Here is a 16,561-nt window from a genome sequence, read left to right on the forward strand (position 1 = left end):
TCAGTTGAAAGCATATGTGAAATTGCAGCCTCGCTTCAGAACTGTGGCTAGAGTTCAAGAGTGAAGCAGTCTGGGAAGAAATAATACTGAGTTGAACTTCTGTTTAAAATTGAAGAACTGAGGTCAAATTTCGTTTTCCTCTGTAAACAGTTATGGCAACTGGCACTAAGGCAAATCTCATCATTGTCACAACAAACTCACCAGTAATCAAGCAAAAGTGCAAGACTTTTAAAATGGAAAAATATTACTCATAGCTAATTCAAAAGACAACATGGGTGTAGAAAAGAGTACAGAATCAAACTGTTTTATCAACCAAATGGTGAAAAATCCTTTCCAACGGTTGATTATTTCATTGTTGTATGAGAAACTGGTAGTACCCTTAAAATTACCCATGGCTTTCCATTACCTAACCCTGCTTTTGTTTTTAACTTGCCAAACAAAACTTGTTTGGGCTAAAAATCTCTCATGCCATTTGTTGGCTCAAGCTGATGTTCTGAAAAGTGTCAGATACAACCAGTCCAACTACCTACAAAAAATATGCAGGAAAACAGTAAGTTTACTCATGTTAAAGAAGTCTTACAGCTCATCTCTTTCATTACAGCCTCCAGGACTTCCAAGTTCTGGAGAAGGAAATCCTTTTATGTACTCTAGAATGGTCTCCTAGGAAACAACGGGCAGTTAGGACTAAGAAAAAGGGTTATACTTTAAAGTCTTAATGTAAATTAGACAAGCTGTATTTCTCAGATGTGCTAGTATTTAAAATAAGCTTTAAAGTTTGCCTTGAGGGTTTCTCTCAGTAGCATGTGCTAACAACTACTAAAACTGGAATTACTGAGCAGGTTAGTCACGGAGAAGAGAGATTCCTATGGCTTCACCTAGGTCACCATTGCAAACAAAAATCAGTAAATTTACTATTAAGTAGTAAGAACACCACCATCTTCGGTCGAAACAAGAAAGAAGTCCATGAACAGCATCAAAATGAATACCATCATATTAAAATAAGTTTTCACATTAGGTCAAATTTCCATCATCAGATTAGAACAATGTTTTACCTGATAGACAAGGCACTGCAGAAAAGATGAAACACCCTAATCCAGATGCTTTTGAAACTGCCACTGTCATTTATGTCAGAGCTGAAGAATGAAAATCTGCATTTCCTCCAGTTTTTAAGATACCTAACCTAATTACACATGGTGTTAGACATCAAAAACGAAATTCTAATGACTTCCCTTGCAAGGCGAAACCTCATCTTAGCAAGTCAAGTTTATTGACTGTTCACTTAATTTAACATCTAATCGTATTTTTTGAAAGTTAATATGAAATTTGCCTGATAATTATTTTTTAAAAATCAATACTTCACTTTACTGTGTTCTTATAATCACTTCTTCAGCAATTAATCCTAGCCTTTTTTCTTTACATAAAATTTCTAACAACACAAGTGTTTAGAAACCCAGAACATGATCTGATAGATCTATACAACAAGCACACAGATTGTCCTTACCTCACAACTTCTGAATGCTGAATGAGTTGTATCTTAACTTCCCTGCACTTAAGTGTTTGGTTTTTTTAAGATGGTGTGATTAGAACTAAACATAGTATTCCTGCTGAAGTCATGCAACTTATTTACATAATGACATTATCAGATTTCAGTTCAAAGAGCAATTATGACATATTTAGCATTTGTCTACCCTTGAAGAAGTCTTGTTGGTACAGTTTTACTAGTAGAATAAAAGTCTCACCTCTACTAAGATTATTGATATGCCGATGTGTACTCTCATTTTTGGCTTTTTCTTCTATTGTTGACATAGCCTTTCTGATAACCTCTTGACAATCTTATCATGAAACCAATTTGCAATTTAGCAACTATAAAATAATTTCAAGTTAAGTCTGTTTTTATTCCTTTGTATATTTTAACAACTATTATGCTAAGTGTCTGCACTGAAATTTGTCTTTCAGAGCCCTAATTTATATTGCCTCTCACCTACCATCTCTCTCTCCCCTATTTAAATAATTTAAGAATAAATTGCTTCTGCATGAGACTAAAGACATTTACAGAAATTAGCAGCCTACTTTCTAAGACAGAGAAAAAGCAACATTTTTAACTACTACTGTTCATGGAAGTGTCACAGAAATACCTACCAAAGGTTTAATAAACAAAACTGCAATGAAAAACAGTAATTAATATGAAGAGTTGGCTGTAGAGGGCCATTTAAATTAGTACTATTTATGTATTTAAAACGATCTGCTATCTTGATGAGAATCACTGCCTCCTACAAAACCCCAAACACATTGGATTCTCTTGTCTAACCATTACTCTTTTGAGGTTTTCAGCTGCACAGGCCGAGTGACCCAGTGTACATCAGTAAAATTTGTATCTCAGTCTGGTATCAAAAGCCATATAGCATGCTTTCCTGTACAACCTACTTGAATAAAAATGAAACAAAACCAATTTTAGTAACTTACTTGCAAACAAAAGGAGTTAGGAATCCTAATAAACAACGTTAAGAGTCAGTTCACAAGAAGATCTGATCAGCACTGCATAGGCAGATATGAGAACTCTATCCTGTAATTGCTTGTTGGGTAAGAGTTTGTCCTCAGGGAAGAATGGTCACATGTTTAACAGAAATGAACTACTTCTAAGGTATTACCACTATCCACATTTTATTTTGGCAATGAAAAGTGTTAACACAGTTATTGAATTTGCTTATCATAACAACATTGTGAACAGAGCACTATATACAGAAAAGATTAAGATTGCAGTCTCCAGGTATCAACCTTATGAGGCTTCATGCAGCTTACTGAACAGGCATAAAATCTTCTGTTGACAGGCCTCAGCAAATAACTGGCACCGTTTTATACCCATACAAGAGAAAGCTTTTAATGTCACATACCGATTTCTTTTTAATGTCCTCCAGATCTTTGAGTTCATTCTCAATCTTTGTGATTAATTCCCTGAGTTCATCAAGATTAGTGCAAATAAGCTAAAAAACAAATGAACACAAACACTTGGTAATGTGGGACTTGGAAAATGTACAATGAAGTTAAATAAAATCTAAAAGCACATGTTATTACTTAGTGCCACCATTTGATTTTTATTTTCTTATAGCATTTTTAAACGTAAAAAAATAGGACTTCTTGAGGGAAGAAAATCTACTAAGAAAATACTTTACTCTTCAGACATAAACCGTATCTCTGCCTGTAAGCTTCCATTTAAAAACATAGGTATTTTCTTAAAACTTCTGTGAATGACAACTACCAAAGTTGTCTCAAGTATAGTAATGAGTTGGAACAGGTTTGAGTACCAAAACTTGCTGATGAATTAAAGTGTACAAGCTTTGGACTATGCCATGGTTATACATAATTACACTTGTTACAACTTTTTCCTGCACATAACTTTATATGTTTACACAGAGGATTCCTAAAAGATAACCCAGCCATGTCTATCAAATCTACCTACCTACCTATGTTTTGAAAAAGGATTATATTATTATTCCTGTCTTTAGAAGAGAGCCTTTTACATTTTTCTTTTCAGAATATGAATGCTATTTTCTTGAAAAAAATCATCAAACAAAAGTAATCTGTATATTTTGGCTTACCATCATTTAGGGCAATTAAAGACTTAATAAATGGAAATTATTAAGCTGTTAGGTTCTTTCAGGTTATCGTATGTTAAGACTTGCTCCTTTCTGAACGCCCTTAGGTGGACATGTTTTCATTACTACTGAAAAGATGTTAAAATAATTTAAGAAAATCAAATCCAAACAGAAAAAAAACCATAAAAATGCTTTTATCATATAACTGCTATTTTTTTTAAATTTTTCCCCAAATCAGTAATTCATAACAATACATTTTTAATTTAATTACACATGAAGCTTTAGATTTGCAGCAAATTCATATTTTAAAAAACCCCTTTGTTTCACTATTAGAACACAGAAGTGACATTTTTAGCACAATACATAAATTTCAGAAACCTCTAATGCATACATGCCATCATTTTCACAACACTTCTGTACATTTGAGAGCATTGGGGAATTGGAGTGACTCAAACTAAAGTTTACAGTGTTCACATTTATCAAGTTTAAAATAGTAAATGAATAAGGAAATTGGCATTGTCTTGCTGCAGACAACGTATGTAAAATTAACTTGCAAAAAGTTTCTATCTTAACTCAGAAAATAGTATTACTATGTGTAACTCTACTAGGTTCAACAAAAATGAATGTCCTGCAGTAAAAGAAGTTCCAAATACATAAGATGTAAACTGGAAGTCAAATACTGGCTTTTCTTTTCCCATCTGGCCTGAAAAGAAATCTATGATACGGTATCATCATACAAAAAGGTGCAAGTTTGTCACATCAAGCCCCTGACAAAAGTCAATAAAGGCATGGATAAAGATTTTCCCTACACAATTATAATCCACTCCTCCTTTGACTATATACCTGAGAAACCAGTTTTTAAAGTTTATCACTGCTTTTTATTTTCTGCTATGAGACACATTTAATTCAGTGTACCATGATCAAAGATAAAGCAGAACTATCAACCAAAGAAAGACACTATCTTCATTTTCTAGAAGTGGATCACTATTTCTCTAGGAACTCACTTCTAGAAAGGCAAAAGTTTGCAAGGAGAAGGATGATTTCACTATCGTTAGTTGAATGCTGTCCTGGAAATACCAACTTTATCTTTGACTCTACCATAAGAAGCTCCTCCATCAGACAATTCATGCCGCCTAACTTTTCACAGGTCCCAGTCCTTTTTCTCACCTTCAGAACAGTCACTTGAGACATAAGGATCTGATTTGCAAAATTCTTAGTGTGTACCAATCCAAACTACATCAATGGGAAAAACAATGCAAATACGTAAAGTTTACTTGTCTCGGGGACAGAGTGACAGAGAAGAGTAATCAAATCTCTGAGTCCCAATTTTCGTCAGAAGAGGTGTACATTTGAGGCCAATATCTGTTTGTCAGTTACCCACTGATAAAACAAGGAAGGTACCAGCAGCTCAGCTTAGAGGCTTTACTGTCAAAATGAGTTTAGTATTTGAAATACTCCAATACTGTACTGAAAACCACTATAAAAAGGTTCAAGAAGTTTATATTTCTTCATTCACAGTAGGATTTGAGATGAGGTACTACAGATGCACACTGATTGGGAAAAAGTCATTTGTGAAACTTCTCTCACTTGGTTAACATTTCCTGTCTTACAGGATGAAGCCAGCATTTTGAAGGAAAGATGACAGGAACAGTAATAAAAAAAGTGTAGTGTATTTTGTATGATCATTTTGATACGGAATCTAGCTGCTACATCTCATAATGAGACTCTAATGCATGTTTCAGTGTTCTTTGCTCATAGTTGTTAACTGGCTGAATTTAGCAATTCAATTTTTTGCTAACAACACTGCTTTTCTAAATCGTTTTGTGTTTTAACATTTAAGTTAACGTGAAGGCAAAAAGAAAGGTATTAATGCTACAATCTAATCATTCTGTCACATTCCGATAGCTCACTGGTAGTTTCACATACTGCTCTTGAAGAACATGCCTTTTAATCATCTATCATGAGAAAAAGAATCTGAAGAGAAAAAATGTTTCCTTTATGACTTATCAAAGGTAGTGAAAGATTAGTCCCTATTCTCTAGAACACTACATGGTGGCTTAAAGATTCAGGTTGTAAATATTGCCATTAATGTACAAATCATGTAATTCATTATGTACATGCTAACTACAACACAGACATTTTCACATCAGGCACTGTACTTACTCTGTATGAGCTTAATTTTGATAGGCAATAAGCATCCTATTTTTCAACTGAATACAATGGAAGCTTCAGGTAAATTTTCAAATTTGGTGTTCAACGCTCCTGTTAGGATACAATCTCACATCTCGGTAATCTCTCAGAGACCCTCACTGGCTCCTAGAACTCCAAGGAGGAAAGACAGGAAATCTCCCCTGATTTTTGTAAGGAAAGACAGGGGGCCCAAGCTCTATTCCAACTTGTCACTCTCCCGTGATCCATTCCTCAGAATTTCTAAATGAACTATTTATCATTATAAAAACAAATCTAATCTGTGGATCTATTCATAAATACAAACCTAGTCTACTCCCCCGGATCACTGATGCTCCCTCCTTGCCCCCTTAACTTCAGACAATCTTTTAGCATAATTTTTACTCACTTCAGTGTTGTGCTTAACTTCAGGCTATCTGTGTAATAATTGTAAGTTACATTTTTATTTTCTACGAACCTGCTCTTTTATTGCTGCCATCTCCACATGGAGAATGTCCAGATAGCCCCCTTTTGAGATCTGTATTTAATATAGACCATAGCTGATAAAACTAAAACTGTTAAGGCACAGTTAAACAGAAAAGCTGAAGTTATCCCAGTTCCTTAAAATGTGTGTTCCTTTCTTCCTTAGTTGTAGTACATGTAGGTCTATATAGCCACATGTGTACATATGCGAGGGGAAAGGAGGAAAGACCGAGACAAAGCACTTGTTACCAAACCTAAATGTACTTTCTAACTGGAAAAGAAACCCAAGAAAACCACAGTAGTGTCCCTTCTGTACAGCAATGTACTTACTGTCCTTTCTTTAAAACATTAATGAGCAACAGTAATAATAAGCTTGGAATTCAGAATTTATTTTAAAAGGAAATATGCAACAGCCAACTAACTCATGATCTATGAAGCTGTAAACTCACTTCTCAACTCATTTTCAAAATATTAAAAACAGGACTTTTTTTTGTGAGTTTTTATTCAGTAAAGAGAATTTAATTTGCATCTGCTTTTGTTTTGGGTTTGTTTTTTGTTGTTTGTGGTTTTTTTTTGGTTTTTTTTGTTTTGTTTTTTTTTTTTAAGCAGCCTTGAGCTAAGAAATGAATATAAGGTCTGAAATCACATACAAGGAAGGAGTGATGTTCACTGACCTATGCTTTTACTGCTTTGTCCATGACATTCAAACTATGATAAAGAGCAGAAAATCCATGCAGTACGTGTCCTCAAATGTTCTTTAAAAATGGTATTATAAATGTTAAGATTAAGTAGTACAATTATCTCCTGAATTTTTTTGTTAAGAATTGATTTTAATGTGTAATTTGGGTCACTGCACATATTAAAACATTTATTAATACTCATTTCTTAGCTTTAATGTCAAGTTATGATTTTAAGGTAAAGGATCTATACTTAAGTACAGGATCTAGTCTTATGAAATAAAGTGCCTTATGGCTTTTTTTTTTTTTTTTTTTTTTTTTACATTTGTAGGCTGCAAGCACATAAAACATCTTACAAATTTTCATTTATTTCCTTTCTTTCCAAAACAACTGATGTTTAGATATAAATAGCAATATTCTTATGGTTATACCCTCCCTGGCATACCTCACAGGGCTTGTATACACTCAAGCTGTCTTACCAAATATTTAAAAAATATACTTTCACCTTCAAACAGTTACATAATTTCATTAAGTTTGGCCATCCATGTATGTGGAGCAGAGTAACGTAAAGCATACTTTACTAGGTTCTAAAAGTCTTAGTGGTATTCCAAATATAAATGTTTTAATTCTTGCAAATACTTCTAACAGTCATCCCAGTCCTGCCTGTCTGCTTGAAAAAGGCAGGTTAAATTATTAAAAAGTTCCCTAATAAGATTAAACTGCTCATACTAATCAATCTTAGCTTCACCAAAAACATATATAAAGCCTAGCTTTGACCAAAAGAGCCAGAATTATTTTGTTACATTTTAATTAGCATTTTACACAGGTAAATGTAATAATGTCAATTTTACGCTTAGATAGATGTGTAAATGTACAGTTTACCTTGCTTAAACAAAAAGTTGGACAAAGTTTTATATAATGTTTTAGACAGACTGCTTAAATGCAGTAGTTTAATACTGTAAAAAATTATTTCTAACCTAACTGTGTACATCCATGGCATGCAGGTAATATGCTTGGAAAAATAAAATTTTTAGACACTGTACCTATTTTTTGGTGCTGCTAGGAAATATTTTAGTCACTACCATTAGAATATAGGCAAAAGTCCGCATACACTTAAATATCAGTCTTTTCTCAATATTGATTGTTACTAACAAATTTTATCACCAGAAATTCTACTAGCTCCACCTCAAACACATCATAATCATGGAATAAATTGATTCAGTGTGACAGTTTTACAGAACAGTCATGATTTAATGTGGGTCTAGTGCTCAGAACAGCACACATTGCTTTCTGAAAAAAAAATTTACAGCCAAAGGAGAACTCCAATCCAAGCAGGCATGCATACATAAACTGTGACTCAGAACACTTCTATTACAGTACCATAAAACCACATTATCATAATTAGCACTCTTAGTGCTTTCTGGTCTAAAGGTCATGTGCAGATAAGGGGTAAAAGCTGCAAACAAGATGAGCACAGGAGCCTACAAAGTTTTTGCAAGTCCTTCAGTAAATCAAGCTAGATTTCAATTCAAGGACCACAGTGTCACACCTCATACAAAACCCAAGTAATTTTATCCCAGAAAATTGTATCTACCTTAAAAATTCCATGAACAACAACTAGTTTTTACAGGCTTTGTCCTGTAACAGATTTATCTGGGATCTTAAACAATACTGTGAAACAGTGTGTAAACTGCACATAATAAAAACGCTAGAACATTCTCTACCAAGAAAAGGTGAAACGCACTTTTAAAAACAGTATCAGATTAAACCTTTTGAACTAGAAGTAGGAGATTCATCTTTGATTAGGATTTCCAAGGCCTCTATCAGAAACTAAAGGACTTATTTTACAGACATTCAGATTTCAATTGCTTAAAATAAAAATTAAAATAATTTACCTGAAATTCTGGTATGGTAGACTTTGTGACACCTTTCCTCTTCTTTGTGATTGCTTTTTTAGATACCGATTTTTTTCCTTGTAAGATTAAAAGAGAAAAGCTTCATAATGCTGTTTGTTGTACTTCATTAATAAAACCAAATTACACACAGACTTGAAAGTTAAACTATAACTAGCAGACGGCTGACAGCAAGTCACGAAAACATGATGAATCAGAAGTAGACTCAGCAAAAGCAAACATTAAACTATAAGTATTTGTGTAGGGCAGTCTTTTGGGGGGAAAAAGAAAAGCAAAGCAAAACAAAAGAAAAAAGAACAAACCCAATACAATGCCCATAATATACCATCTAAAAATTCAAGTCATAAAAGAAACATTCACACCACTGTTCTGAAAGGAGTAAAATCCAGAACTTATGCCACAAACTTAAGAAATATAGGATCTTACCTGCAAGATTTGTTCTCTGACACTGTAAAGTGAACCACATATTAGGGTCTGGGACCTCTGTATCTTATAGTAAAAAATACCCTCAAAGCACAAACAGTATCTAGGAATCCCCAAATTAACATACTGAAGTTACCAATGAAATCAGATTACTGATTTGTTTTTTCTGACTGTCACAAAACCTAACATTTTAGAGGACAGCAAACACCTTCCTATAATGCCCTTCACACCCAGGTGTGCTATACAAGAACATGGATGTAGCTAAAAACCTCCCTGAAGGTAAGGTGAGTGCTTTACTGCCTATAGTACCAGGGTTCACAAGTCACATACATTTCTCAAATCAAGCAGCTATGTCACCAAGCCATATATGCAAGATAATGGAGTTTCTTATATGGTTATTTCTACATTCATACGGTAAACTGAAACAAGCACACTTTTGACCTGTTCATTCAGACCAAACTATCAGTCTAAGATTACTGCTGTGCTCACATTCAGGAGTCCTAAACAATAATTAAAAACCCTAAAAAAAAAAAAGAAAAAAAAAATCATACAAAGTATGTGGAATTTGTTGTCAAATAGAATCATTACAGGCACTTCGTAATAACACAAAGACAGGCAGATTTGATATTTATATTAATGAAAATATTGGCAGAAATTGCATTTATTTTTTTAATAGATGCTTGTGTGTGCAAGTGCATATGTACATATACATACACCTATTTGCAGATGCCTAGGCATCTATATTTTCAGTTTATCACACTATCCTATTTTCAGTTTGTTACGCTGTGAGTTTCCTAAACATCTTACCTGAATCTGAAATAAAACACACTTAAGAAACAGGGCACAGGGCTCAAAAGATCTAGATTTGAAACTCCACATTAACCCAAACCATATAAAAACCAATAAATCAACCCAGATTTGAAACTCTGCACTGAAGAGCCCTCAACTACCAAAAATAAGAACTCAGATTTCACATTACAGAACAAGTGATAAAACAGAGAAGCATGTTTATTAGAACAACGACCCAAATGTTTTGACAATGGGCAAATAAGTCAGCATTTTTGTTATATTTTTTATGAATCCAGACACATGGAAAACATAACTGCTACTACTGAGAACAGTGCTGTCCATTTAATGGACTAAAGCAGACATCTAATATAAGCTTTCTTGACAAACTGACTCAAAAAGAAGTCTGGTCATATTGTGTTTCCTTGTTATAGCCCTGTAAAAGAATGTCATCTGGCAAGAACATGAAGGGATAAAACCATGGGGCAGCTAGACTGTCTTGCTTCTTTATAAAAACAAAGATTTGAATATCATTAAAATGAAAAAATTTCATTTTTTTTGAATATTTTCAACATACTTTTCAGCAAATATTTACTTGAGTATTTTCAGCATCAGGTGCTGTATGATACAGTGTACTTCAAAAAATAACAGAGTTAACAGAAATATACTCTCTTTTCCCCAATATTTCCTTCTGAAAAAGGGGGATAAAATTCTTAGGAAGAATTATAATTCATTACCAAAAAAAGAAAGTAACTATTTCTTCCTTTGCAGCAGCATCTGAAAAGCATGCAGTAGAGAAAATATGGGGTAACAGACAGAACAAGAATTAAAAAAAAACTCACTAGAAGCACAAGGAAAACGAGCCTTACCTTCTGTGTAAACTGAATCAAGGAAAAAAAGTCTTTGAAAATAGAGTATGACATATGGGTTATCATAAAGCATGCCCACTTGCACATATGAACCATAACACTTACACAATTCCCAGGCTGACATCTGCCATGAACTAAGAATATATGCTGTACAGAGCAGCATCACAGTCTCTTTCCCACTTTATGACTATACACATCAGATGTCCTATGGTGCAGGCACATATCACATACCAAAAAATAAGAAAACACTACAGGTATTTGCACAATGGGAGAGATTTAATATATACAGCAAACTAACTTTGGCAAACTCATCTTCTACCTTAATGACATCCTTATAAAATACCAAATTGAACTTCAAAAGAAGTTATAGCAATAGTACTGATAATCTCTCTCTTTTTAAAAAAAAGTTACCTCTGGTTTTCAAAAATAATTTCTCGTATGTCAAGTTTTGAAAGAAAAATTTTCTTTACTGGCTTTTCGAGGAAAAAAAACCCAAAGATGATAAAGGAAAACTTCTATTTAGTATTCCAGAGACAATGCAGCTGCACCTTTGTCCAGTTTCCAAGTTTACTTTAGTGCCTAAAAGTATTCCAATTTGCTTACCTTTAAGCAAAACATCCTTGGATAAGATTAGCCAAGGATCAAATCTTCTCAATAAAAACCTATCGAGATCTGATAGTTTAGATTCTCAGACCACCAGCTGACACATTCAGCAAAAACAACAACAGTGGTAAGGGATGTCAGCCTCTACCAGCTACCTGCTACTGGCCCTGTCGCACGTAGCATAACCACATGAACACTTCAGCCATGCCACCACAGAGCAGTCGCTTAGCTTCAGCTGCCATTCTGAGGTGGGCATAGATTCTGTACGCACAGTAAAATGCCTAAGGGGTTGAATAGGCATCCGCTGTGAGTGGCAACTTCTCAAACTACTCTACTGACGTCTGCTAGAGCTCCTTTGCCCATAATCCTAGGTAAAGAGACTATTTAAAATGGCTCAAATTACTTACTTCAGCAGATGAAGTAATGTTTCTGACAGAAGCTACACACATTTTGAAATACAGCACACTGTACCTTTCAGAGCATACTTAATGTACAAATGTATTTAACTGCTGATTGAAAGCAAATGAAGTTAGAAAAACACACCTAAGAAATAATGAAGAAAAAACCAAATATTTCTAATAAGGAAGCTCATATGCGTTATCTCTTCAGGTCACCTATTCCTATTCAACACACCCTGCTTGCTTCCCATCTCTCTGTCCCCAGCTTTTACTAGCCATAATTTATAAACCACTTAACAAGTACAAAACAGTAACAGTACAAAAATTCTCAGAGGGAGAGGGGGGAACAGTGGCTCAGTAAATAGATTTCCATCTTCAGAAGTCTTCAAGTCACAGCTGACCTGATCTGGTATTTATGACAGTCCTGCTTCAAACAAGGAATCAGACTAGGTGACCTCCAGATGTTCCTTCCAACCAGCTTTTCTATGGCTCTGTGGCTTTTTAAAGACTGCCTTGCTCATACATAGGAACAAATACATAGGAATACATAGGAATCAATAACTCAGGACTGCACTGCACAGAAGGAGGATAAATCAGATAATACTTTTGTCCAATCAATTTCTTTACACTTGTCCCTAATCATGTAAGAATGAAATGAGAAAAACACTCTTGATCAAAACAAATTAAGAGTTTCTCAAACTACAACACGAAGTCCAAAGAAAATCATCATCTTGAAGCAGCTGAAGAAGCCTTCTCCTTCAATAGCTGCAACTGCATAAAAGCTGTTGTTAGGCCTACCATCTTGAGGCACTAACATTGGCCTCCCTATCCAGCAACAGCTACAACACTAAATTACTTTTTGTGGAGTAGAGAAATACATACTTGAACAAGTATTTGATAAATGTTTTGTAAATATTGATAAATAATTAATGATTCATTCTTATTCCTGTTTCTACTGTAGAACAATACTTGTAATAAAGATTAAAGTATTACTTCTTTTTTATATGAAGTTCAATTTCAAACATAGTCAACACTTCTTTGGGGGGGGAAAAAAAAAAAAAAAGCTTTATTCCCCCTTGCCAGAATTATAAAATAACATTAGTGGGAAAAAAAAAACCCAAAACAACATGGTTTGTATTCAAATATATACACATCAAAACTATATTTAAAAAAAAAAAGTCTACTTTGCTGCAAATGGAACTGTTTTAAAGCTTGGAAATGTTAGCCTGTATTATTCCTGTGTAACCTTGCATTCACCTGATTTTACTGTGTCACTAATTATGTCTCCACACTGCCTTTTCCAACAGGCTCCAGATCTCAGCTGACTTTCAGTTCAGAGGGGAAGAGACTATGAGACATCTTACCTTGTACAGAAGTTGTAACTATCATCTCTTTTCCCCTCCCATGCTGCCAGAGAGGATCAGCTCTTTTTATGCCACCTCCAATACTGACAGAGAGCTAAGCTGTTCCTGAGATCAGGGAGGGGACACAACTAGAGACACCCAAGGCGAGAGCTCATCCATGTTCAGTGGAAGAATCAGGACTGTGCAACAAATAGAGTCCTTTTGATACTCTACCAGCGAATAAAGGCAAAATACACAATTGCTTTATTCTTCAAGCAAACTACAACAAATCTCATCCTAAATTAAACTATAATTCAGTTATCTGTGGATATAAAACAAAACTCTCCATTGATTTGAAGTAATATTTCTCTCCAACAACATGCTACCAACTTACACCCAGAGCTGGTTGCATCAGTGCCCAAAAGCTCAATTTGCATATTTCCTGACTTTGCCTGCTGAAACAAACCACTTGGATATTAAATTGAAACAAGAACACTGTCAAAATGCATACCATCTGCAGTAAAAGACAGTGCAGTTGTGTAACATTTTAGCTATCACACCATTGTTTTTTCTGAATGAAAACAAACTCCATCTTGCAGCAGCAATGCAGTAAAATACAGGTTTTCCACAGTAAACTTACTTGAGCAAGCCCCTCCTCATCTGCCAAAAAAGCTGAAAACTGTATTAAGCAGACACAAGTAATACTAACTTGGATACTGCCCTGTCCACCCAGACAGTATTTGGTGCTTGAAGGCCAATGAGGACAGAAACCTGTATAGTGAGTATTAGTATATAACAGAGGTTAGTGAAAGCATTAAAGTGAATGTGAAACAAATGCTATTCTGAGAAAAGCTGATTTCAAAGTCAGTGAATGTCGTATTGGAAAGCGCTGAAATATCTCTACTGTTTGAAATAGTGTACTCCAGGTTTCATGTATGACTCAGTCTCAGAGTAAAGACAGTACTTTATATAACAAACCAAAACTAAACCAAAATAAATGAGTGAAATAATTCAAAGGTGAACGATTTTTACATTACTGCTTTTTAATTTTTAATGCTAAATTAATGGTGATCACAATAGGTGGGGCAGAAGAAATATGACTTCCCTGAAGTAATGCTCTTTAGAGTTATCATCTGTTCTAATCTCAATTCCAAGAGACTGGATTATTTTATACTTTTGACTGATAGTTAAGAGCTGTTTTTTATCAATTTTCCTTCTACATATTTATAATTGTCATCAATTAGTTTGTTAAACAAACTCATTGATGAAAATAAACAAATCCAGATCTACAGATCTTTCACATTTATTCTTTTTAAGTAACACCACTGCTGGAACACTTCTGTTCTAGGATTCACTGAAAATCAACATTTTACTAGCCAAGAGCCCCTTAGCCAGCTCTGAGAAAATTCTTAGATGTTATTTAAGTTCAGTAGGTCCACAAGATGTCTGGCTGCCATATGCTTTCCTTTCAAGGCAAAACAAATTCCACAGATGTTATCACTGAATAGATGTGCAGGCAATTAACAAAGTAACATAAAAACTAGGACCTGGACACTAGTTATGACCATCCAAAAACCCCACTAGGGAGATTAGATGCAATTAAAACAGAAGCCATCTCAAGCTGGTCTTGCCATCTGAGGGTGAAGAAGGGGGAATAAATAAATGGTATTTTAGATCTCTTCTAGTCCTATTTTAGAGGCATAGAAATGTAGATAAAGAAAACACTAAGCCACAGAAATGCTCTTGACATTTGTAAATAACCTCAGCAAGGACAATACAACCCATTTATAAGTTATCATAACATAAATCATTTGGACTTGAAAACGGGAACATTTTTACAGATCTAGTGGAACTTTTTGTTATGAACTGATAGTTGAGTCCTTGTGGATCCTCCTTGAAGAACAAAAGTAATATCAATCTGTGCTTCAAATTATAAAGTGACAACACAGAGCAATTTTAATAAAAATTGATTTTAATAATAATTTTTAAGAAAAATGCAATTTTTACCACACATGCAGCAGAGCCTCATTCCCCCAGATGGGGAAACAGATGTTTTTGACAAACACTAACTCAGTAGTATTTGCCATGGTAAAATAAAGTTAAGTTAGTCCCCTCCAACTGCAAGAACTCCTGTTTTCTCATTACATTCTAGCAGCAACTCCACTGTTCTCAAATTGAAAAACTGGCCTGAATTTTCCTGTTCACAAATTTGTAAGACACATTTCACGCCTATCAAAGATTTGGCAGCTACTGAGCATGTCCTGTTTTCTCTTTATTCTCCTAATCGTCTATGTTGCTCCCAACAGCTCCTCTTTCAGAAAATAATGTGCAATAATCTGGAAAATGAAGCCTTACTATAGATTTTTGAAGCTTCCACACTGACACAGCACATGCTTTTATGTAATCAAAATAGCAAAGCAGATCTGAACAAGTGCATTAATAATGCTGACTTAACTGAGCAATGTAAGTAAATCCAACAAACCTCAGAGGCAGGTTTCTGGAGATACTGACACTGCAGCTTAATGCATTGATTACATTGTTACAACTTGGCAGAATACCTCATTTAATGTTTTCAACATGGTTAACAGGCTGTTCCAGATCTAGAGGCTAGACAACATTACCACAAAGTTTTTACAACTCTGAAGACAAAAGTGAAGATTAAACTCCCAAAGACAGTCCACCAGACACTACAAAACTCCTGCCAAGCTGTTAAATTCATTTCTTCACATTCAAGCAACGCTTGATTTCATATACAAAATGTAATGGTACTCTAAAAAAATAAAAGACATGGTGAAGAAGACTTTAAGCTGGTGGACTGCTATGAATCTTTCACAGCACAAGTATAGGGTATAGAATTTACATCAAGGTTCTTCTAAAGGTGTGTGCTGTATTGGTGTCTTCTACGCCAATTGGAATAGAAGAGATTCAACTTACACTCACTTCAGTCTCTGCTTCAGGCACATCGCAGTTCTTTCAAGCAGCCTCTGGTCCCTCCTGTTTTCTCAACCCTGTGGATGTTCTGAATTTCATCCAATCCCTGTTTCAAGCACGCAATCACAGAATTCTCATGCTTTTGTACCGTGCCTTCCACTGCAATCTTTATTGTACCCCACGATTTACTTCAGCATAGCTGTCTTAGTCCAGATCCAACAAGCCTATCACCATTGTCACAGTCTAATTCAAGGATTTATAGCCTAATTTATCTAACTCCACTAGTAAAATAACATTTAAAATAAATGTGTAGCATGCAAGTTGTTTACAGAACTACTCTCTCTGATTCTGTCTCTGCATTATATCCAGTACTGCT

At 34.7% G+C, this 16,561-nt stretch overlaps 1 protein-coding gene across 2 annotated transcripts in view; it reads right to left on the reverse strand.

Moving 5' to 3' along the window:
• Nucleotides 1–16,561, reverse strand: part of BRD10 (bromodomain containing 10) — a 52,255-nt gene that overhangs the window by 19,412 nt on the left and 16,282 nt on the right. For both annotated transcript variants that reach the window (XM_082336776.1, XM_082336775.1), the window contains 2 exons: nt 8,815–8,891; nt 2,892–2,981 (listed from right to left, as the gene is read on the reverse strand). In XM_082336776.1, coding sequence (XP_082192902.1) covers nt 2,892–2,981; nt 8,815–8,891 — 167 coding nt within the window. The remainder of the gene's footprint in view (nt 1–2,891; nt 2,982–8,814; nt 8,892–16,561) is intronic.

Source organism: Platalea leucorodia, assembly GCF_965183815.1.
Source record: "Platalea leucorodia genome assembly, chromosome: Z".
NCBI lineage: Eukaryota > Metazoa > Chordata > Aves > Pelecaniformes > Threskiornithidae > Platalea > Platalea leucorodia.